This window comes from Serinus canaria, chromosome 1 (assembly GCF_022539315.1).
Source record: "Serinus canaria isolate serCan28SL12 chromosome 1, serCan2020, whole genome shotgun sequence".
In the NCBI taxonomy this organism is placed as follows: domain Eukaryota; kingdom Metazoa; phylum Chordata; class Aves; order Passeriformes; family Fringillidae; genus Serinus; species Serinus canaria.
In genome coordinates, this window is record NC_066313.1 from 19796374 (window position 1) to 19821988 (window position 25615).

Here is a 25615-nt window from a genome sequence, read left to right on the forward strand (position 1 = left end):
AATCAAGAGTGTTTTAGAGGTGCCTTCTTTCCCAAGGACTCAAGCAGAGGCACCCACCCACATGCTAATAGCTGGAAGCCTGTGTTACCTGTGTGGCTAGTGGGACTCTGCACAGAGTGCTCAGATTTTTGGCTTTAATAGCCCCTGTGAGGCCATGAGATGAGCTGCTTCTCATCAGCTAACGTCTGGTTAATAAGAAGCTGGCATGAACCCTTCATGTCCATTTTATGTTCTGCTTTTAATCATGAGAGAAACCATGTTTAGCTCACTAAGCAGAATCATAATTTTCAAAACGCTGAAGGAGCACTTACTTGGTTTGGCTGTGGTTTTTAAATAAAGCATTTCATTTGTTTTTTTTCTGTACCTCCAATTTTGTTCAGTTCTGTTCTAAAAGGATGAAGCTGAAGCTGTGCTATGTAATTTCAGTCTTGTATCCCAGTGTGTTTCTTCACTTAGTGAAGGAAATGGCTAACATTTATTTTCACTGTTTGGCTGTTGGTATTTAATATAAAATGTCTGGTTTTAACAGGAAAAAGAAAATCTCTGTAATCTGGAAAAGAAATATTCCACACTTTCTGGAGGAAAGGGATTTCCTGTCAGTCCCAATAGTCTGAAAGAGGTAAAGAGTTTTTCTGCTTTTGATGTTACCATTTTAATAATGCCTCACGCAAAAGCACTTCAGTATGTAGCATTGAGTGAAGTCCTAGTCATCAAATCTTACAAAGTAATTTCATACCATTTTTTAAACTTATTTGTAGAAGGCAAGATTCACTAGTGAGCAAAAATAGCTTCTCTTGACATTCTTCCAAATGTAACTGACATTCTTCCAAATTACAAAGTAATTTCATACCATTTTTTAAACTTATTTGTAGAAGGCAAGATTCACTAGTGAGCAAAAATAGCTTCTCTTGACATTCTTCCAAATGTAACTGGTATCGCTTTAATCTCCTGATGTGGAGAAATTATTAGTTTTATGTGTGTGGAGTGTGCGTGTATGTCTGATTTTCTCAAAACAGACAATTAAACCTCATTGAAGTGAAGAAGAATGAGATCTGGGAATAACTGTTCAAGTACAAATACAGTTTGGTCTTATTTTTGTACTGTAGATTTTATTATTGCTTCCCCTCTCTCATTCTAAGGCTCTTTACTAAAGCATGACAAATGTATATTTTCTTCTTTTTAAAAAGCATTGATTTGAAGACTTCAAGCTGTTGTGGTTCTAAGATATGTATTGAGCTATTTATTTCACTTTTTTGAACAGTTAGAGGAAGCAGAAAATTTAGCATTTAAAATACCCTGACAGGCATATATGGCTGCTTCATTAACTTCTGCTTAAGAGTTCTGACTAAACTTGCTGGATCTGCTTGTATTGAAGCCCTGACCGAGGTCTGCCACATATAATGATGTATGTACCACTCTGGGAAGTTGGGCTCTCGCAACCACAACCTTTCAGCACCTGGGAACCAGGGTCTTGCTTATATGATCTCCAAGTTCCCAGTGTGCAGTTTCACTTGTCAGTGGGATTGAGCACCCTTCCTTGCTTGCTTAGACTTTGAGTGTCCTAGGTTGTGTTTCTGACCTGGACATCTGACCTCCCACCAGGACATCTGGCAAGTCTAAGTTTCATTTTTCCCTTTTGAGATGGATCTGCCCATTCTCTCACTAGAGAGTGAGTGCTATCTGGTTTTCTTCACACACAGTTCATGGCTTGTTTATTCACATACTTCAGACTGCAACTGCATTAAGTGAGGCTACACTCTTTTTAAAAAGAAATGGATTATTCAATGGTGTCAGTCTGATCACCACAGTGACGTCAGTCAGGACTTACTCCAAGGCAAATAAGAGAAGGAACAGTAAGGGTTATCTGTTTCATCCTCAGTGTTTCCATAGGCTCTGTCCTACAAAAGAAACATCTTTGCCAGATGTCATGTTTGTCTTGGTCCGGTTTAATTCTTCTCTGTCCTGGCACTTTTGAAAATCAGGCACCAAAGACAGGCTTACAGAGACTGCTGGAACTGCAGTTCATTTCACTATAGAGTTGCTATCCATCAGTCGAGTCTGTGGTCCAATGTCTGCCAGCCCTCTTCACCAAAGCACACGTCTGTAACCCTCTGCCATCCATTGTGAGCTGACTCACAGCCTGTACAGCAAGAGTAACACTGCCGCAGTTAATGTAGCAGGATGCTTATCCCACTTCTTAAATAAGCAAGGAAAATCAATGTTGTTTAAAAGTTCAGCATTGAAAATATTACTTGGATGACTAATCTGACTTGAAACCATTTATTTAATTAAATGTAACAGGGGTCTGAGCTAGTGCAAAGAACAGTCATTTGTTCCTTACTTAGTTTTTTATTCCCCTTCTAAATCCTCACTGGCATTGTGAGTAAGAACTGAATGTTCTTCATATAAAGGTGAAAGTGTTTATATCTTTAATATTAACACAATATTGCTTGCAGAATTGCTGAGTTTTGGTTACTGATAAACTGCAAGATGGTTAAGCAAGTTTTATGTTAATTCATACTGGATTCTGTTTTACTGTATTGTAGTCATATGCTTTGAGAGATAAACTTTACTATCTTACCCAGTTTCCTCAATTAATGGCTCATCAAATAATATGAGACTTAAGATTTGCCTCCTATTTGTAGAGTGCTTTTTTCACTGTATAATACATAATTTTACAGGATTGTCTTCTATGAGTGAACTAACTGATAACATACATTGAACATTATGCTAATAGATAGTCATGTTGGTATTTGTTTTCAATTGTCTTCTTTGATCATTGGTAAATTTAGGCATTTCTAAATAGAAGAAATAGTATAGCAGTCTGTGGCTTCTCTTACAGAATTGCTGAAGTATATGTTGGTGCAGTAATAGAAACACAACCCTTGCCAGACACTGTCAGTCTGAAAGCAGCCTTACATCTTGATTTTAAAATAATCATTTTTCTAGCTCTTCTTTTTTTGGCATTGCTTCAACAGTGATTTACTCTTACTTTTGTATAGCCTTGTTTTCTGTGGATTAGAAATTAGGACATTTGACTTTTTACAGCCTGGTATTCTATGCACAATGGATTAGAATCCATATTCTACTTTTTAAAAAACATTTGTGCAGTTAACACCTAAATACATGCAATAACCACATTTTGCCCTCATATCTTAAATCTGCCTCCATAAATCCAAGCAGGCAGCAGCACACTGATGTTCCTGCCATGCCTCAGACCATCACTTTCTGTATGACTGTTTAATCTAAAAAAAAAATAAATAGCAAATTGTAATGGCTGCAGGCTAACACTAACAGCATTTTACCAGGTTCTTCTGGTAACACATAAAAGTTAGAAGTGTCTTCCAGGCGATGCAAATGGAAGATGTGTTAGTGTAATTTCTGAGAACAGCTTGTCCTTATAGAAGTTCTTCCCAGTTATGTTAGTCATTTGATTAACTCAAACTAGCCTAATATTTAGGCAAGAAACAAATCAGGTTATTTTATGCAGAGACAAAAAAAAAAAAAATTATCTCAGAAATAGGATTTATTCTTCCATTTCACCCAGTCTGCTTTCCTAAGAAAGAGTTACATAATTTCTAAAGGGTATTTGCCTTTTAGTAAAATCTTTTGGACACTTAATGTACATTTGCATTTTGATTACACAAATGTTTCTGGAATTAAATGAAGAACAATTTTCAGAGTCCAAGTATTTAACATTCAAAAATCTTGACGCTAATTTTATTTTATTTATGAATAAGTATTTCACTGATAACAAATATTTGGCTGAATCACTTTAAACTAACTTTCATTGTACTGGATACATTAATACTCTTGCATGTCTTTTTTGGCTTTTGCTCCTTTTAACTTCTGAATTCCTCCTTTTAGGGCTATATCAGTGTAAGTGAAATTAGTGAGCTGTATGGCAATTCCACGAATATATCCCCTTCCACTCAGACCCCCTCAGATGTTGAAGCAGTTGCCACTGAGCCTTCCACGGCTGTGCTGACGAGCCAGCCACAAAATAAAGAGGTTTGTTTGAGAGACATTTCCCTTTGTTTGCATTGTTTTTTCATGGCTGCCTTTTTATTTTCTTTACTTTTTTTAGTTTTCGGTAATTCAACATGTAACAAACTGACCCTAAAGCAAACTGCCTATGCCAGTTACCAAGTCAGATAACAGGTTAATAGTAAAGCTGAAGGACTGCTCCAGCTTTAAAGTGTCTTTGATGGGGTAGATGGGACCCTGAAGGCCAAAAAACTTGAATTCTCATGACCCAAGCAGCACTAAGTGTCAAACTCTGCCTGCCCAACACTAATGTAATGCACCTTTGGGAAACTGTCTGTGGACAAGCTAATGGCAACTTGATTAGTGGTGTTCAGGTGTTCATTTTGTTTTGTAGCTTCTTTTTCTTTTCCCCCTGTAAGGTGGTAGAAATATGTCTTGAATAGATGTGGGAGATTATTAGCTTCTACCCATCTTAGCTATTCCATGGACTCTGTCCAGTCTGTTTTCTAGCTTACTTTCTCTTCCTTATTCTTTGTAAAATTTTGAATAAATCCCCTTTTAAAGGAATGTAATAACCTTATAATTGTAAATCCAGGTACTTTTGCATTGCAATAAGTCAGAAACTGATTTTGAATTTGACATTTGTTTGCTGCTTGTGGTAGCTCAGTATGCCTTGAGAGTTGCAATAGAGTACACCTCCTTTCCTGCTAAACACTCCAACAAACACAGTGCTGAAACTTCAGCTTTTATGTGCCGTATCTTTTGAGAAATTCCAAAAGAAAACTCTGTGTGTAATTTCTCTTTTTTCTATAAAGCTAAGATCACCTCTCTATTCTGGATTTGTGTTTCCTCACTCTCTTTCTCCTCGCTCTATTGCTCAACTTCCATCAGTCCATTGGCCTGAGGTCATGGCTACTCATGTAGATCCTATTCCTTTATCTGATACACCTCCACCTCTGCCAGCTAAGAAACACCGCAGGCAACAACAGGTAACAGATTCAAAGCTGATAAATTGGGATTATTTTGTTTTGTTTGCTTTTGATATGATGGCCACAAAGTTGATTTATACATGAGGACTTTAGTGTGATACATTGTAAGTTGATTGTGCTTGTAGAATGTTGCATTTAAACGCACTGCTCATTTAAAGATTAACATGATGTATTATAGAATGTTTCTGAACAGAAATTCAACTTATAATGCAGAGGCAAATTTTAATATTCAGGACCCATTGTAACTTTTAGAGGACTTGCAACAATAATGTATGTGTGAAATCCTAAACTAATTTTTCATATACAATTGAACAATGCCTTTCAAAAGCTGTATTGGTTTTAAGCCACCAAGTCATGAGAATAACTTCTAAGGAAAAGTTTTCCTTTATAATTGGATTCCACTTGTACACTAGACTTGAATATTTAACACAAAAGGAAATGTACAGGGACATGTACATAAAATGTGCACATGAATTTAATGCATTTTTTAAATCAGTATGATTTTAATGTGTTGGAAAGCATTGTGAAGCAGGAGGTGCTCTGTATGTTAGATTTTGTTTTTTCCAGACTATCGGTATTTTCCATATAGAGTTCAACTGAGTAAGTGCATCAATTCATTTTGTCAAAACTGTAACAAATTCCCCATGAAGCATTTCAGAAGCCTGGAGGAGCGCAAGAAGCAGCACAGGGAGGGCACGTACCTGAGCGATACTCTGCCCCGCAAGAAAACAACCCCATCCGTGTCTCCCCACTTCAACAGTGCCACGCTGGGACGCAACATTGCAAACAAAGTATGTGTCTGCTGCTATTTACAGCCTTCCAGCCTCTGCAGGAAATCCTGCATTAGGTTACAGGGAAGGCTGGGTAGCACCCTAAGCATTACGTAACACCCCCAAATTCACACATGAAGTTGACTATGAAATGACTTGAGGGTTATTAACAAATGGGAATGTATGTGAAACCGTCTTTACTTCTGGCCATTCTTCTGATGTCTGGAAATGCTGTGCTGTAGAACATTAATCATAAATACACAATTTCTGTATCAAGGATTATATTTTTGGGCTGGTTTAAATTGATTCTAGAGACACAACTTGTTGTTTTCTTTCCTACTGAATGCCTCTAAATGGTAAAAATAAAGTTATATATAAAGTGAAAATACTTTTTATTTGTGATGTGGTCAGTCAGCAAACAGCACGGAAGGTGGAGGTACCTCTTTGAAAAAACATTTTGGCGTAATAGACACTGTACACAGCTGGCTGATTGCTATGACATGACACTGATATCCCTGACAAAGCACATTATTTTGCCATTGCTGATAAAAAAAAAATCTTGAAATACAGTTTTAAGCATATATTTACAAAATTTTCTGCAGGGACATTTACCATTAGGACAGAGCAACAGCTGTGGTAGCGTACTTCCTCACTGCCTGGCAACCATGACCAAAGAGTCAGAGTCAAGAAGGATGCACAAAGGTAAGACCTTTTAATTGTTGGACTTCTTTCTAAAATCAGTGTTCAGTGTTACAAAAATAAGCCTGAAACTGGTGTTGCTATAATCAACAGGTCTGCAAAATAAAAGTTTACTTCTTGGTGACAAAACAAGCTCTAAATGTAACTGATTTTTTGATATTGGCAAAATAAGATGTAGCTATGTGTGTAGTTTTTAAGTACATGGTCACCAAATACAATCCTGTAAACAAGAAAAGTAAATTGAAAATACACATTATGGTAACTGGGTAATTTCTGTGAATGTTTTTGAAGCAATATATTACATGTTTTTTCTTCCCTTTTTTTTTTAAATGTTGGGATCTTAAAAATTGTTTTTCACAGGCACATGTTTTTGTCTGGATAAATTCCCCAGAGATAGATAACTCTGAGAAGCTGTGACTGTGGTATTATAAGTGGTCTTAAATATTTGGGCTACAAAACAGAAAGGGAGAGAGCTGTTCTGTTGTTGATAGATGGCTGGGTTTGTTAATAGGGACACAGCAATTCTGGATCCGAAAAAAAATGCACCTCTGAAATATGATCTTGTAGGCAATGGGATTCTGTGTCTGCTGCATGTTGACTTGATTTGATACATATATTTTTTTGCTTTAGTGAGATATATCGTTCATAAGTATCCCATCTTCAAAAAGAGGTACTCCTCAATGCCATCTGTCAGTTTATATTCTTTCCAGCATCTGCATCACCATTTTCAATACCAGTGCAAGAGGTCCTTGTGTAGAACTGCACTAACTGAGCCTGAGCCGAGCTAGATCCATCCCATTGTTACAGGACTTGTCAGAACTTGCAGCTGTTAAAGGTTGTGACTGAGGTCAATCATATGCACCAAGATGACTCAACACAGGGATGGAACAAGCAAGCTGGAAAAGGATCATGACATACTCCTTTCCAGAGCTGATCCTGTTGGTTGGATTTGAGCTTTGTTGGTTTTGAGCTTTAGCTATGCAGCAGGCCTTACACAAACCTGCAGTGTTGTGGCTAACTTATCTTTACATATTTCAGGTACAATACAAAAGGGGCTTCATTATTGGCTTGGAAAGTGTCTTCGATGTAATGTGTTTGCAAAGCTGGCAATTATGTTCAGAGTCATCATTGTGATGTTATTTCAGTCTGAAAATCAAGAGGGATGTTTTGGCTAAACTCTAATAAGAGATCAAGTATTTAAAATTGGAAATATTTCTGTAAAATCATTGCAAAGAGTGTTAGTGTGTGCCCTAAAGCACATTTTTAAAGTGTTACCCAACCTAACACAGGCAAAAGTTTTAAAAATAAATCACTTCTAATGTTTAATTTTTTGTTACTGTGCAATTAAGACAATCTAAGAGTAGGGTCAGATTTCTTGTCTTAAGAGTGGGAAAGAGAGAAACTTCAGGAATCAAAACTGAATTATGGCCTGACAAAAAATAGAGGCAGGGGAGGAGAGAGATGTATTAATTGGGGCAGGTGGCATAGCACTCTTCATATGCTGTTGAGGAATCAGGTGCTATACTGCTTGTCATACTAGTCGGCTGTTATATTTTGAAAGATCCAGAAGTTTGAATGGAAATAGAAAATTATGAGGAGAGCCTTAAAGGATTAATTTGTACTGGGAAAGAGAATAGTTCTAGATGTCCTTTTCTGAAACATCAGCTTTGCCAAAGGGAAACAGTGCTGCTGACAGGTGCTTTATTTGAACTGTCACAGGATTTTCAAAGCATTGTTAAGAGGAAGGATATAGGAACACAAGTATCATTTGTGGCCTCTCTTAGTAGTTACTAAAGTGTTCATTCCCTTTTTGTTCAACCTCAAGCTCCTGTTAAGAGGAAGGATATAGGAACACAAGGATCATTTGTGGCCTCTCTTAGTAGTTACTAAAGTGTTCATTCCCTTTTTGTTCAACCTCAAGCTCCTTGAATTTACTGCTACTGGTGGAACTTGAAGAGTGTAACTGCTTTTGCACTGCAGTGCCACATTTCTAGGTTGGGGAAAGCTCCTTTGTCTGGGTAACACACCACAAAAGTGTTTGCAGGGCTCTTTCCACACTGCAGTGCAGAACTCAGCAAGGACAGGAATATGCAAGTCAGGTGGATGGGGTCAGATCCCAGAGTACTTCTATCCAGCAATACAGAAGAGCCAGAGAAACAGTCTTTAAGCACCTTTCATTCAGCCTTAAAGGTAAAGCCTTAACAGAAGTTTCTTTGTTGTTTGAGCAGGGAAGGGACTGGGTTTATCTTGGTGGGATTTCTGGTTTCCCCTCACACTTCACACCCATCCTCAGCACATGGAAGGAAAACAAACTTTTTTCAAAGTCAAAGGTAAAGAAAGTGCATTTCTCTGGAAAAATGAGATTTGAATAATGTTCTGAACATGTTGTACTGCTTCAGCGCACCACACAGGACTACTGAAATGGAATATCATTATCCATTAAAATGATGAAACCTTACTTGTCTTGCACTAAAGTCAACAGGACTAGAGTCTGAGTAACTACAATTAACTTCATCAGGCACCTTTAAACACATCTTTGAAAACAAAGTCAGATGCTATGTCAGTGGACCTGTAGATCAGGTAGATCAGGTTTGCCTTTTCAGAATAAGTGAATACTTTTCAGAAGTTCTACTGACAAATCAGTGGAACTTTGTAAATGTATGGAGACTGATTATACTGATAAATACAAGCTCTCTAATCTTTGCTCCAAAAGTTAGTTGTTCACCTAAAAAAAGGTGATGAATAGATAAAAAGTGTTCTCTACCTGTCATGCGTTGTGAGTCAGCACTTGCTTTCCTTGCGTTTCTTTCCCCACTTGACAGGTTTTTACTCCGGTCAGTTTTCACTCTGTCAGTTTTCCAAGGTGATCTATTGCAAACGACATGGGCAACTTGGCTTCCTGATAGCTTGGGCACAGAGCTGCACCCAGTGCACTGGAACTGGGTTCAGTGGGGAGACAGGGTCTCACTGATAAATGCCACTTCATCCACTCAGTCTGGAGCCCTGGCTATCAAGCAGTGACCCTCACACTGCTATCCAAAGAGGATTATGTGCTCCAGATGTGGTGTTAGTTAGTACCTTCCTGTTCTCCTTAGAGCTCAATAGCATTAAACAAATTTCTAGACCAGATGTTCTGGTGTGTGCATGTAGATCTGAAAACAAGTATATTCAAGGCTGGCTGGAGGCAGTAGCAGCTCATCTGGTTTAAAGATATTATCTGAGTATTATCACTAAACTAATCATGGTCCAAAGTGAGTTTTCTCTAATATGCTTTCTCCGTTTTTTCTTATTTCAGTCCAAGAAGATAACTGTAAAAGTCTGAGCTGAAAAAAAAAAGGAAGTTAAAAGTGAAATCAGGAAATTAGGACCAGCCTCTTGGGTTTTAACATGGAGTTCATTCTCATTTTCTTTATGCAGGAACAAGCAATATCTATGAATAAATTTTAGACTGGATGCAGTAATAAATATTTTCATGGATTTTTAAGTAATAAACAGTCCTTATTCTAGGATTACCAAACCATGTTCAGTCAGTCATAGGAGTTCAAGAATTGTTACTGAAAGAAACAGTCAGAGTCAGCAATCACAGCCTGAGTTAAGGGCAACTTAAATGTTTCAGAGAACACATATTTGTTGTAAATCATTAGTGGGAAAATGTATTTCTTAGTAGCCATTCATGAGGTATTTTTGACAGACTGAATTTATAAACTGACCTCCTGTGGACAGAGTGAAGAAGTTTCTGTTTGGTACCATCTCAAGACCTCACGTTGCACAGGTGGATGCCTGGAGCTCCCAGGGAGTGCTGGGTGCCAGAAGCTTGCACAAGGAGGGAGGGTTAGCCAATGCAGTCCCACTGACTGTAGGATGGACTCCAGAAGGAAAGAAGGAATGGTTAGCTGGGAGTTAAGTTGTAAGAATAGACACAGTGCTGGGAACAAAGCAGTTGCAACAGAGAACCAATAGGTACCAATAAGATGATTATTTGTGTCCTTTCTAAGCTCTGTATATAAAAACCAATATATTGCAAGCAAGGGATATTTGTACAAACAATCTAGAAACTTTTCAAAGGAGTCAGCCTTTTTTGTTTGTTTTTCAGTCTTTTTCTTGTCAAACTCAGGAAAAAAAAAGAAAAGGTATGAAAATACCCCCTTCCGTAGCTGTATTTCTCACGTGATGTTTTTGCAAAAGTACCAGTAGCATCAGCACTGTCAAGTAGTTCCTAGACTCTTGAAAAACCTTTAAATAATTGTTAAATAATGACAGCATTTCAAAAATTCTTTTTTTCATGCTGTCAAATAACCTGTCACAACAAAATATCTGACTCATGCTAATATCTGCAGAGCTATGGCTTTGCACAGGCCTAATTTTTTAATTCTTTGCTCATAGCCACACAAGTAGAGCAGAAAATTTAAAAATCTTTGCAGCTCTGTGAGTGACAATGACAAGGTAGACAGACTTGGGCTTCCTACTTTGGCATGTTTCCACAAAACAAATGTATCTTGACATATTAATAATGTCAGTCTTTACAAAGGGAAAAAAAAAGAGAAGAAGAAAGAATACAAATAAAAGAAAAGAAAAATTTAATGGGATAATTTTCATAAAATACTAGTAGGTTTTTTACATACTTGACAGTGCAACTTGTAATAACAGCTTTCACCTTTAGTTCTACCCTCACTATAATTTTGTGGTGGTATACCTGGATTTTGTGATTCTGCAAGAATTCCTTTGGAATATTTTTCTTTGATGACATGGCTTTATGGGTTTTTGCAATATTTTTCTCAACAGTATGGCTGTCAACATTGTTAAGTTTACAGGTTTGCTGCAGAGCAGTGGAACTCTGTAGTACAACCAATGCAACAACAAATATTTTAGCTCTTGTATCAGGTTAGACTTAACTGATAAAATTTTGGCTTGTGGGAAATTTTAGTTAAGTACTGGATCTTACAAGGAGTCTAATATTTCTAAGTGCATGGTGTGTCAATAGGCACCTGAGCAGCTAAAAATTCTTTAAACAACAGGTTGTGCCTGCCTAGTATGTAGGTGTGGCTGTAATGGAGGTAGGTTGGTTGTGAAGCCTTGTGGTGTTGGTACACAGCTGATCCTCAGCTTTGAGCTTTGTGCTGCTTACAGCATGAAGATAAAAGGAGAACACTGAATTGTGCTTTGTTTCTGTGAATGCATCTCATTTGGCAACCTAAGAAATGTTGATTTCTTCCAGCGTTTAGTTATATTTGCAGGATTACATAAATTTTACTGGTAAATGTTTTCTTCAAAAATGGGTTCTTTATCTTAAGGGTTAGAGTGTTTGTAGCACTGCTATGCTGCTCTGTGTCTTTTAGATGGGTTTATTTTTCAGTGAAATACAAAATATGGAATTAAAATTTCCGAGTAGGCAAGGATTTGTAGAGGGCTCAACAGAAAAACATGCGTTTGAATAAAGTTTTTTCAGTAATTTATTTTTTTCTCTCTTTCTCTAATGAATCTTTGATAGCCATTTCACAGGAGCAATTAGTCATTCCAAAGGTCTGAGTATGAAAGCTAATTGCTTATCTGCAATAACGGAAGCATTTGCCAAAATAAGGGGGAAAAAGCAAACCACACATGTGAATCAGTAACACCTGTGTTGTGTGATTTGTGTCCCTTTTGTCTCTTTTACTTATTGATGCAACTAATTTTTTATTAAAATTCAGCATTCTTTTAAATGGCAAGTGAGTCCTATTAGGTCCTTGGAAACCAGCTTTAACTATCTCCAAGAAAGCTTTGTATGATACAGAGGGAAGTGAGGAGAAAACTACCTTAGAAATGCTTGTAGGGCACAGTTTCTTTAATGATACGCATTAATTATTCAGCTGAAGACACACTTTTCAGATAACTGCAGTTGTTGGCTCTCTGAACTGGGACTCTCCCAGCTCTGGCATGGCAAAAAATACCAAAGAGTAACCTGGTATGCACAGATAGGGAATGAGAATGAGAATAAGGCAGAATAAGGCAGAATAAGGCAGAAAAACGTTGCACTTTAGATGATTTCATGCATCAGTGTCTTAATGGTGTCTAGTAAAAATTTGTATCTGGACCTTGCTGCATTTGTACATTCATCTGCATTTTTCCCATGTCTGTTTATCTTAAATATGTGGAATATCAGTAGCTGCCTTCCTGTAAGAATGTGAGGTTTTTGTGTAGTCCGTTAATCCTTCCTAATCTCCAGCTCTGCCAGCAGCTCAGAATTTGGGTCAGAAATGTGCAGAGAATATTACAAACCTAACAATCAGAACTATAAGAAAGTCTCAAGGAAAAGATGAGCAGTGCAGTTGCATTTGTAATCACATAGATGGAACAGCCTTAAAAGGGCACTGTAAAATACTTCAGCAGTTAAAATGACAACTCTTCCTCATTAGGCAAGGTCAAAAACCTCTCTCAAAGTCTGCATTACTTTCAAAGAGCAACAGAGACATGAGATAAAAACAATTGTGAAGAGACATTTTTAAAGGACACATTGTCAAACAAAGTTACCTGGGATCAAGGAGGATGACTTTTCAGAAAAAAAATGTTTTTGTGGAAAAATAACAAAAGAACCTTTGCCCGAACCTTATTTTTCTTCATTATCATTTTGCTATAAGGATCTGCTTCAGTTCCATAGGATGAACTGCAATTTCGAAACTCCAGTAAAGTACCTCTATACTAGTAACTATGATTCTATAAGAAGCAGTCTGTATTATTTCAGCTGAAACTAAAAGTCCAATTGCAGTTACCAGAAGGCAAAGTTTCCCAAACAAACAAACAAACAAAAAAAATTAATATTCAATAAAGTCAACCAGACAAGTACTTAAGAATATTGAATATCAGGACTTTTTTTTCCCTCTAATTTAGTCAGTGTCATTTCTTCTAAATTCCTGAATTTAACTACATTACTTTCCAGATTAAGCCTAATTGTTATTTAAAAATGTAAACAACATCATTTTTTCAAATTAGAGTTTCATAATACACATTTAAGAACATATATTGAAAAGCCAGTTATACGAATATGCATATATTTGAATCCATCATAGATAAAACAGGTATTTAAAGCTTTTATTTCAGTGTGATTAACTTGTAAAATTAACTGTAATACTGTAGTACCTTGGTCACAGTGCAGTAAATTCTGAGGTGATGTTCAAAATGCTTGTGCTGCTAACAAGTTATGCTCCTGTGACAAAATTTTTGTGTGAAATCAGTGTTTCTCTATACTTTTTATAGGGTATAACCATCAGCTCATCTGTGAAAACCAAAGACAGAAGTCGCCAGAATTCTACAGCCGAACAGCATCAGAATCCAATGTGTATTTGAACAGTTTCCATTACCCAGATCGTAGTTACAAGGACCATGCCTTTGACACATTAAGCTTAGACAGCTCTGACAGCATGGAGACGAGCATATCAGCATGCTCACCAGATAATATTTCCAGGTAAATCTTCTTTCCTCCTGATCCTGCAATGGTCATAGGGTCATATGAAAAAAGAGAGTGTGTACATGTATACTATGAGAGTATGAATGCTGCTGATTGGTTAAGAAAATGTAAGATCATTAGTAAGGCATCATATTTGTCTAGCTCCTCATAATCGGGTTTAACTACATCTCACCTGTTTATTGAAAGATAAAAATAAAACTATGGAAAACTTCAGTAAACTTCAGCATTATCACTTAAGAGCAATCAGTGCTTCCTCACCTGATCACTGCAGGGAAGGGATTTCCTCCGATAGGGAATTCTTCAGGGACATGTGCCATTGATGATGTACACTGTTCCACATGTCCATCATGTTAACCAACTAGGTGCTTAAGCTAAAACACTCAGCCTTCCTCCAGAAGTCATGTTGCCCTTTCCCTTTTCTGAGTCAGTAAAAGTGAAGAGATAACATTGAAAGGCTTGGTTTACTCATCTTCAGAGGCTGTCAGCTCAGACACCATTTCTCAGATGGAAGGAATTTCCATGATCTGTGTTAAAAGTCCAGATGAATCTCAAAATTGTGTGCAAACATTCTCTCCTCACAGTCCATTTTTTATATCTGACATTATGGTAATGCTTTCATTCCTGCTCACAGTCCTGCCCCAGCAGTTTCACAAGCATAAATAGAGGCTGATGATTAAGTACAGCTTTGTCACAGCACTATGAATACCTTGTGAACACAAGGACAGTTTTTTTGGCTAGCATGTAGTGTTTTACTTAACATCTGCTTACTGTGGCAGGGAAGACCCTGATTTCCCCTTTAATGTCATTATCACTGCAGTGTTAAGAGTTTTAAAAAATACCACTGGCAGTCATTTTGCTAGCTGGTCTGCTTGGGTTGTTTTGCACTGATTGATGTTGGTTTTGGTTTTCTTAAAGGAAAAACATTAGGACTTGGGTTTTGAGGATTTCTGCTTTAAATGGATAATCAACAAGTCTCTGATAGTTGGAGACAGGCTGGGAACTAACTCTGTGCATTCAGCTAATGTGCCAGTGACATGAAACCTTTCTCTCTCTGACTTCCTGCTCTAACCATTTGGAAGGAGGATGGACTTACAGGATCTGACCATCCTGTAAGTCCAGTCTCCAGCCGAGGACTGGAAAACCCCAACACCTGTGGAATTTCACTGGGACTGCTTGCTCTTCTGCTTCCCTCTGACTCTTGCAGGCATTGCCAGAAGGAAAACAAAAGCAAGCAACACAAAGAAAAAAATAGCCCGAATCAATACAAAAACCATAAAAGGACCACAGATCTTTCTGTTTCTCACAAGGCAAACTTTGGTGAAAGAAGAAAAGAGTGTGAGCTGATGTTGTTGATAAATTCTGGAACATAAGCAGTTAATTTTCCTTAACAGAAATTCCCTTAAGTAAAATTAATTCAGACTGTTGTAGATGGTGTTTGAGCATATTTTCAAGCCTTATCAGCCTTTAAAAGAAAACAATTTATGATGATTTGTTCTGACCAATTTAAAATGTATAAGTTATATTTTACCATGTTTAAGGTGAGAAAAACTCTTTTTTTGTAGAAATGTGTAAAATTTGTGGGTGCTCAAAGTACAGAAGAAACAGAACTGCTGTAGTCATTCATCAACTCACCAAAGATACCTCTTTTTTTGTTAGTGGCTGCTGCACTGAATTGGATCCGAACACTGTCAACTCCATTCTTAAATTATGTTGGACTGCAAAATATTTCTTTAAATACCAGCTATTATTTTAAATAAGAAATAATGGGGTTTTTTGCAGTGCTAGCACTTCAAATGTTGCAAGAATAGAGGAGATGGAGAGACTTCTCAAACAAGCACATGCTGAAAAGACTCGGCTGCTTGAGACCAGGGTGAGTGTAATTTTGAGTAACTGAGAGGAGGCATGTAAGTTTGGATAATATTCTTCTAATGCAACATAGAAACCCACCCAGCTTATACCTAGTAAACACTCAAAAAAACCACCTCTTCCTCCCTGGCTTCACCTCACACTACAGCCCTGAGCCCATATGCAGTATCTGCTATCTCAAAGGACAAGCTGATGGCAAAATCCCCAGAAACTTGTTCAGCATTGGTTGGATACCTGCTGGGGGAGCTGCTTAAGAAGAACCTTCATTTCTATTTGCAGTTCTTACTCCAAATTTCAGTCCAGTGTGCTGGATATATATTTCTGCCTACTTAAGGGACAAAAAGGTATTTAGCCCTAGCTTAGAAATGACATTGCCAGCTATAGTTTTGCATATAATTGAAGTTCTCTGTGTGCTGTGGTATTTAGGAACGGGAGATGGAAGCTAAGAAACGAGCTCTGGAAGAAGAAAAACGCCGCAGGGAGCAACTGGAGAAAAGATTGGAGGAAGAAACGAGCCAGAGGCAAAAATTAATTGAGAAAGAAGTCAAAATACGTGAGAAACAAAGAGCACAGGTCAGATATGGGGATGTGAAATGGTCTTGAAGTGCAAGACTTCCCCGTCATATACAGAAAAGGACTTAGTGTATTTCTGCCAATGGTAAACAGAACTGCTTTCAACTGAACAGATAGATTTAGTGTTTCTGAGGTGCAATTGTTTTGCTAAAAGTATGTTTGGGCTCTTGGAGCCAAGTATTCATTTAAAGTTAGATAACAGCATGGTATCCATGTAGCTTTTTATATATAAAGTATGAATATTAATCCTATGAAGTTTGTTACTGAGTATAGGCAGAGCAGAATTTTTTAGCCAGAACAACAGAAATTTGTGAGTGTATTAATTTTATAAACCATTGGTGTGGAGTTGGTGGAGTTTTTGTTTTGTTTTGCTTTTTCTTTTAATACATAAAATGCCTTGAAATGTGAATTATTATTTCCAAACATTTGACAGAAAGGAAAAAGACAAATAAGGAAGTTTTTTCAGCTCCACATCTTCCATACAGAGTAAATTTTTTTTTTTCTGAAGTTAATGGGACTGTACAACATGAGAAACATTAGTTAATTTAAAAAGTGTTACCTCCTACATATTTTTGCTTCTTCTTTGGGCTTAGAGGTACCTTGAGTTTTCTTTAGGCTTAGTGTCTTACCTTTTTGTTTATTCCTCCAAAAACAATAATATCTATGGGGTACAGCAAATGACTAGGCAGTCATTGCTAGTATACCAGAGCAAGACAATGTCTCCATCTTAATAGAAGTATTTGAGTGCAGAAGATTCCATATCATATTGGATTATCTTTCTGGTTTTATCTGTGCTGCCTTTGCTGATGTTTCACCAGCTGTTTCTAGTTAAATATATTCATTCATTTGTTTTCATATAAAATGTAATCAGGAATGCTAAATTTTATTTGCTTGCCTCCTTTTCTTCTAAGAAATTTGTTGACAACTCAAGTATGGCATAAACAACAATGCAGTGCTGATATCTTTATCCCAAACTAGAGCATGCATGTGTTGTAATAGAACGTCCTGTCAGTGACTGCTAATTGTCTGACTTGGCAGAGAGAAGAGGACTGAAATGGCAGGAAGACAAAAACTTATCTGTCAGAAATGACTGATTTTTTTTCTTTTTTCTTTCCTTTGTACAGTGAGACCAATTTTTTCCCAGCACCTTTTGACACTTAGAAATGTAAACGAGAGGAAGGAACTCCATCTTTGCACTTGCCAGAGCCGGTGCCAGCTCATATCATAGAGGACTGCATACTTTTAGAAGGGTGCTAAGACTTCTTGTGAGCAACACAGCTCCTATTGCACCAAGATGCTCTTAAGAATGCAATAAGGGAAAGTCCCTTTGATTTGAGACTCACAATGGGATTTAACATGCTAACTTGAGGAATGGAGCAGGGGCAGATTATTTTCTTCAGGTCACTGATTTCTCTGGAGTCCAGGGGGAGAGAGAGAGGGAGATGGTCCTTTCACAGATCCTTGAAAGCATCTAAAATTAGGTTCTGTTCCAAAGTAACCTCTGCCTCAGCTGCAGCAGGAGCCTCCTCTGGGAGAACTGTCTTCTATGTTTAAAATTACAGGGTGGTGATTGTGCATAGACCCTCTAGGCGCAAAAAACAAGAATATTCCTTCACTTGGCAGAGGTTCCAAATCATTATCTCCTCCTGCTTATTCTCCCAACTGACACTATCCAGGCTTGGTGCAGGGTCTTGAACTGCAATCAAGAAGAAGGCACCATCTTCTGCACTGCTTTGCTATCTTTTGCAGAGGGATGTGAACTAGTTATGAGAGTTAAGTTGTTCAGCAGAAAATAATTCTGTTTTGTTTACCGCAATATGTGTGAAACTAACTGGCGATTACAGTTCCTATTATTAATGCTCCTTGCAATCGCATGTTCTTATTATTTATATATTATACTCTGCATAAAGATGCCTGTAGCTGTAACTTAAAATTAAAGAGTGACATCTGTACAATGAGTATTTAGAGAAATAAAGAGTTTGCTTAACATCCTACGTATTAAGTTCTTGGACTTCATCTAAGGCAGCAACACACCCTTATATTTAATTTATATCTTAATTCTATGACAGCTTTTCTGTGCTATGGCCTGTTTTACCAGCTTATCAGCTGTTGATTTCAAGAAACTTCTAGGGTATATCTGACTTTTACAAAGTTGTCCAACACTGTAAAGTTAGAAGTTTAAAGGATTTTTCTTTTCAAGAATATTAGAGCTGCAGTAAAAGCTCTTTATTTTTCTTACATTTATTCTTGAACTCGAATGAGGAGTTTTCAGTTATGTCCTCCCAGCAGAAAGTGTAGGAGAAGATAAGGCTTCTCTTAATATGATTTTCTTTCCTTTCCTGTAGGCCCGTCCCTTGACTCGCTATTTGCCCGTTAGAAAGGAAGACTTCGACCTACGAAGTCACATTGAAACAGCTGGGCACAACATAGAGACCTGTTATCACATTTCTCTCACTGAGAAAACCTGCCGAGGCTTTCTGATTAAAATGGGAGGGAAAATTAAAACATGGAAAAAACGGTGGTTTGTTTTTGACAGAAACAAGAGAACTTTTACTTATTATGCAGGTAAGTTGCAGGATTGCTACTAGGGTACATCTGTTCTTCTATTTTTTTATCAAACTCAGCTGAGTTAAGAACAAGTAGGGAATCCAGATAAAACTTAGATTTTCATTTCATCCATTCCCTTAGAGGTAATGTGAGCCCTTCCCTATAGCATTCAATCCTCATGCCAGGTAAGGCAGAATTGAGCATACAAAACAAAATAAAGGAGGAGATGCAGATGGGCAAGACAAAAAATGGAAGATGATCAGGTTACAAGTACACAGAATAATGGTTCCATATATTTTATTTTAAATAAAATATTATATATTATTTAAATATTATATACTTCCCTCAATGACTGAATGATTTCTTGTACCCTTCATATCAGAATATAATTTATACTTACCGTGAAAATTGAAGTGAATGTTTTCACAGTCCTATGCCTAATGTGAAGAAAAGGTTTTCAGGAAATTAAACATACTATGGTAGACTTTTTAAATTTGCCTTATTTTGAAAGTGTAAGGAATTTCAGATGAAGAATACGCAATAGTCCAAAAGTGTTCATGAAGTTGTGTTACACAATATCTCAAGCCATTATAAGCATTACATTACTTTGTTATCTTAGGGTAAGCCCAGAAATGGGGAATTTAAGGACATACTTATTTTTCCAAATACTGTGCAAATATACACGTGGTTTGACTTTAAAGTTTCAGTTCTGAGGAGGCCAAAATATAACATTGAGCTCTGAATATTTATTGTTCAGAAAGGCCAGAAAGAGGCCAATGCGGGACGGCTATTGCTAAGACGCAAAAGAAAACACTGAGTACAAAAACCATCCAGTTTCATTTACTTTACTGACATAACTCCTTTCCAGCAACTTCTAAGGAAATTAAAATTGAATTCATTACATTCATTCATTACATACCCACTGAATATTTCTTACTAGTTTGCAGTAATACAATGTGGAATGTGACAAATATTCTTTATTTTGTTCTAAACATCTGGTTTATTGGTTAGGAAGGCTTGTAACACACAGTAAGTGTTCCCATCTGGTACTGATCTTTTTTTGTCTTTTTTTAGCAGTTCTGTTAACATTTAATGGTTTCACTTTTGAGTGCATTATAGTTGCCATTATGTAATCTCAATTACCAAAGCAAACTTTTGCTAATGTCTCAAGGACTCCAGCCAACAAGCATAGTTTTAAGAGAAGTCTCAGCTGCACTAGTATGCTGCTGCTTGTATGAGTGAGGATCTATAAATCTATAGATCTTTAAATACGTAGTAGATTTCCAAAATAAATACTGGTGCTGCAAATTCAGAGTAATTGAAATCTAAGTGAATGTCCTGAGATAATGCTTTAGTTCTGACAGTGCACTGAACCAAGAACTTAGCCTGAAGTCTGACAGCTTAGTGTGGTGACTGAAGCACCTGCACTTTCTGAACTGAAGCATTCAGGGAACTCTACCAAGACACTTTCAGTGGGAGCTTGTCGGTACCTAAAATAGTCTGGTAACCAAGGCCCCAGGTGGGCTTGAAAAGAGAGTGGTTCCCCTGCCTACTAGTAGCGCACAGACAGCACACTTTCTATAGTGCTGTGTTTATCTCAGTATAATGTGTGCTGTGATCTCATAAGCCTGTATCTCAGTGCTTCAGCACTGCTCCTCTGGGGGGTGGCAGGAAGATTCCCAAAGCTGCATTGTTTGCTCTCTGGGATTTCATTCTGCCATCATATGAAGCTTTAAGAATTCCTTGCAGCTATACATAGTATGTAAGCTGAGTTCCCCATGTGTTTAAATGACACATGGGGAATCCCTCATGGGACTGATAAAGATGTTCTGCATGACTGTTCAGTGTTGAGATGATACTATGATTTAAGGGCAGAAAATGTTATATTTCTCTAATAAAAAGTGCTGGGAGTGAAAGGAAGTTTGCCTTTCAGTGTCCACATGCAATTGGGATGCTTCTTAACAATTTCTCTCTCCACTGCAGGAAAATGGAGGGTGAATGCTGCCCTGCCCTGCTCCTTTTCCTTGTGAAAAATTATAGTGGTGACTCTTAAGTTCACGTGTGAAGAAGCATTTTTTAAAAAAAAAGTACATGCACAAACTATGTTCTAATAAAAAGATTTTGCTGTCAGATTGTATTGAAAATTTGATTGTCATTACAGTTTTCACTTGAAGGCAAACTGGAGGCCTTAGCCTGTGAACTGTGTGAAGTCTGGCTGGTTTTCATGGAATTGGAAGACTGGATATATCTGAGACATCTGTCCTTCTGTGGGCTAATACCCTCCATGACATTTAGCCAGCTCAGTGAAGGGAGTGACTTGCAAATAGATGAGGAAATTACAAAAGCTTTTATCTTTAGAAACTAGGTGAAGAAGAACGCAAAGTAAAAAATGCATCTCTCAATAAAACCAACAAACTAGTAAGAAAATTTGAAGGTATCAATGGGATTTCAGAAACAGAACTGCTAAATCAGTTACTTATCAACTGAAAATATATGGAAATGCAAATTAAGCTTTTGCTTCTTAGTGGTCATTTCAGTTCTGAAGTAATTTCTCTCTTTTCTGTTTTAGACAAACACGAAACTAAATTAAAAGGTGTAATATATTTTCAAGCTATTGAAGAAGTCTATTATGATCATCTAAAGAATGCATATAAGGTAAACTTTGTTATTGCTGTTTTAACTATGTATCACACAGAGTACCTTAAGTATGGTAGCGGCTGTAAAATTAAAGGGAGAACTAACATTATTGGAGGGGAAAAAAACCCAAACAAATACTTAAAAACAAACCCTGGAGTGGAGGAAAAGGAAGAGGAAGCTAATCAGTGATTAGCACTGTTTTGGCAGCTTTTTTCATACAGATGGAAGCAGAGATAAGTGTCTACCTGCAAAGTAGTTTTGCTGCAAGGAGTTCCGTAGTCCAGTGGCAAGACCACTGAAATCAGCGACTTGGACAAGTCAAGTCAAGGGCTGGCTGCACGCCTCAGTCCCAGGGTGTGCCAGCAGTTCATGGTACACCCTGCCTCTCAGTTGTAATTTAAATGAGCTGTGAACTGTAAAAATAATGAAGCCACAGGGGTTTGCTTCTTAGCCAGATAGCTGATTCCCCATAGGGTCAGAGCACCCCAGACAAGCAGTATTAAGGCCGGATACCTCAGCCCTCCGGGGGCTGCCCAAACTACTGCACAGCTGTGGCCACCTTAGCAAGCTCAGTGATTGTCAGCTCTTAGTGATATCAGCTCTTTTATGGTTTCAGCTCTTAGCTTGCCAAGGGGCTCTGGCTGATCGTGGCTTTCAGAAGAGCAGACTGGAGAGAGAGGAGAAGGCGGCATCAGAGTGTTCCACGATGATTTATTCTGAGGGTTTTGCGAAGGGTCCGAATGCAGCTCTTCAAACAAAATGGGCCAAGGCAGCCTCTTTTATAGGGTTAGGGGGGCTTGGAAACTGACCAGTTGTAAGGGTTAGAGAAACTAGCCTATGGGGTCACAGAGAGATAAGCAGGCCTGAAGGACCAGAGTGAAGACTTCTGGTTCAATTCCTCAGCATATTCTTATCTCTAAGTATTCCTCCATGGGGCCGTAGCTGGCCCTGTGCCTGCTACAGTGAACAGTTGGTGGAAGCCACTGGACAGAGTGGGGGAGTTACTTATTTGGGCATGAAACAACAGCTTGGAGCCCTGTAGTACTGTATAATAGTCTACTGGAAAAATGCTGGAAAAGGTGTTTATGGTGGCTACAAACACTTTAAATGCATCTCTGCTGCAATATAAGATGCAGTGGTACAGTGTAGCAGGCACAGGGCCGGGTATGGCTAGGTGGAGGAATGTTTAGAGATAGGTATTTGCTGAGTTGTAGGAATTGAACCAGAAGTCCTCACTCTGGTCCTCCAGGCCTGCTTATCTCTCTGTGACCCCATAGGCTAGTTTCCCTAACCCTTACAACTGGTCAGTTTCCAATCCCCCCAACCCTATAAAAGGGGCTGTCTTGGCCCATTTTGTTTGAAGAGCTGCATTCGGACCCTTCGCAAAACCCTCAATAAACCATCGTGGAACAGCCAATGCATCTTCTCCTCTCTCCGTCGTCTGCCTTCCAGAAGCCACAGCCAGCCAGAGCCTGTAGCAAGCTAAAGAGCTGAAACCATAAAAGAGCTGATGTTACTAAGAGCTGACAATCACTGATCTTGCTAAGAGGCCATGGCTGTGTAGTAGTCGGGGCTAGGGCACTCAGCCCCCAAAGGGCTGAGGTATCCGGCCTTAAGACTGCTTGCCTGGGGTGCTTTAACCCTACAGGGAACCAGCTGTCCAGCTAAGAAGCTAGCCCCTGTGGCTTCATTATTTTACTGTACAGCACTTTATCTTTTTTCTTAGCCCTATTCATAAATATCCCTGTAAGCTAATCCCCTTCTGATACCAATAAATGGCTTTGATTTCACTCTTTTGGTATCTTCTTTGTGTTTTATTTGAGAGTCCCAACCCACTGCTGACCTTCAGTGTTAAGACCCATGACCGCATCTACTACATGGTTGCTCCTTCTCCAGAAGCCATGAGGATATGGATGGATGTCATTGTTACAGGCGCAGAAGGCTACACCCACTTCATGTTATAATAAAAGAGAGCAATAGGGCATCCTGCAATAACATACCTAATGAAGTTAGCCATAGCTTGTGACAGCTGAAAAGCCAGTGAATACCCTGAAATGTTCTCCTTATGATGTGCACCCAAAACCTCAGATTGAGAGGGGGTTACAAATGCATTGAAAAGGTGGGGGTGTTACCTGTTATAGTTGATCTTTATAGGAATGAATGAGCTTAAGCTTTTGAGAGAATCATAGTGCTCCAAAATGGATAATCAAGCAATTTTAATTACAGCATCCTGGTTGAATTGTAAGTTTCTACAAATTCTCTTATACAGAGAATGTCTTCATAAATTTATACTGAACAGTTTACAAGTGTGCGTGTTCTCATTGATATGCAAAAATTCTAGTAGTGAAACAAAAAAGTGTAATAAGCATATATTTTAATATGCAAAATTTGACATTTATAGATGATTAGGTGACTTTTTAATACCTTTAGTCAAGTATTTTATAGAAATACAAACAGAAAATAATCCCTAAGTACACACAGTTCTTGCCTTAGTAGTTAAGTGTTACAACAGAGCCAAAGAGTTAAATGATTCCTTTACATTTTCATATTGTTACTTGTACCTAACTTTCTGTAAAGGGACAGTGCCAAAACTCTTAATGGCTTTTAATGTAATTAAATGATTATATTCTGTGTGTTCAAACACTTTGTGGCAACAACTCTGTGTTTAAAGTTTGCATCTATGGAGCTCAACAAGTGAAAAAAAAGAAACCCCGAGAGGGATAGCTTTATAAAGCTGCATTTTTTTCCAGAAGGATGAGAAATGGAAACACATGTATTAACTTCCTCATAAAGAGGGGTTTTTTAAATCCTCCCTGTTGAACAGAATAAGCTGATTCTGGACTCTACAGCAATTTTCTTTTATATCATATGGTCCCAGTGTCATTCTAATCTTACTCTGTGCCAAGTGAAATCTTTCACTCTATTGAAATCTCTCAAATATTGCCTGCCTTGAAGCCAGCACCAAAATCTCTACCTGTCTGAATTCTTTGGAGCCAAGCTTTCAGTCCCAGAGAATTGTTTTGTTGTTTAATGTATATCTGCACAGAATAATGCTGTCAAATAGAACAAAAAGGGAGAGGGGAATTCCAAGAGTTTACACTAAGCAGTGTATGAATAAAAAATTCTGAAAGTTTGAAGTAGTAGGGATTGAGATTCCTAAAGCAGCAAAAATACTGATGGTGCAGTGGTCTCCCATTTTAAAATCACTTCCAAGTCCTTGAGTAATATTGCAAAAATATAAATTATTTAATTGAAATGAACTTCAAGAAAGTGTGATATTATGACTTTAAAGAGGTTCTATTTGATTATAATTGAAACTTACTCTGTGGTTTGTATACGAGAAGAAAGCACATTCACCTTTTTTTTCTTTGATGAAAAGTTAATGGCTTTTAACTGAACAAATTAACTGAAACAAGAATAGAAGTATGCTGGCAGAATATTTTTGTTATACTTTTTAAACCCTGTATCTGTAATGAACAGGTTTGTGGTATGTACAGGTGATGTGGTTGTTACAGCATGACAAACATCAGTTTCTACTTGAATCATAGAAGAGACTGTTGTTGCAAGATAATTGTTATCATCTGTGCAGATCACAGCCTGCAATCTATAATTTAAAATGCTATTAAATAAATTGCTTTTGTTTATACAGTTATTATTTTTTCCTGATGTATTTTGATTTTATTCCCAAGTATAGTTATAAAGGTTTTCTAATACTGATTTTTGTACCCTGCATGATGCAATGAAGGCATTTCAATAAACATTTTTAAAGATATACTTGTTTCAAATATTTTCTTGTTGCATGTCCTGAGACATATATGCTTGTCTTTTAAGTAGTTGTATACAGTCATGCAAACAACACTGTATTTCTCAGTAACACTTAATTGAACTATTCCATGTATTTTCCATAAAAGAGCTATGGAAAATAATCTTTCAGAGGGCAGTGAAATTAAGAGTGTAGTCTGTTTTCTGCAAACCAGAAACTGCTTGAGTTTAAGGATTTCAAAGTTTTCCCAATATTTGACTTTTGAGTCAAATGAGTCACAGTGAGTATTAACTCACTGTGGAAATGAAAAGAAGTGTGTTTTCATGATTGATTTGTTTTCACT

At 37.6% G+C, this 25615-nt stretch overlaps 1 protein-coding gene across 10 annotated transcripts in view; it reads left to right on the forward strand.

Moving 5' to 3' along the window:
• The window catches only part of PHLDB2 (pleckstrin homology like domain family B member 2), a 75425-nt gene extending 50144 nt beyond the window's left edge, over window positions 1-25281 (forward strand). For 5 of the 10 annotated variants that reach the window (XM_050981041.1, XM_050981035.1, XM_050981056.1 and 2 more), the window contains 9 exons: window positions 530-619; window positions 3868-4011; window positions 5627-5767; window positions 6349-6448; window positions 13676-13883; window positions 15666-15756; window positions 16179-16325; window positions 18671-18890; window positions 21442-21981. In XM_050981041.1, coding sequence (XP_050836998.1) covers window positions 530-619; window positions 3868-4011; window positions 5627-5767; window positions 6349-6448; window positions 13676-13883; window positions 15666-15756; window positions 16179-16325; window positions 18671-18890; window positions 21442-21698 — 1398 coding nt within the window. In that variant the 3' untranslated portion in view covers window positions 21699-21981. Of the gene's footprint in view, window positions 1-529; window positions 620-3867; window positions 4012-5626; window positions 5768-6348; window positions 6449-13675; window positions 13884-15665; window positions 15757-16178; window positions 16326-17449; window positions 18315-18670; window positions 18891-21441; window positions 21982-23332 lie in introns of those variants that run through there. The other 5 variants (XM_030233977.2, XM_030233978.2, XM_050981064.1 and 2 more) reach the window with 4 other exon arrangements.
• The last annotated feature ends 334 nt before the right edge of the window (window positions 25282-25615 follow it).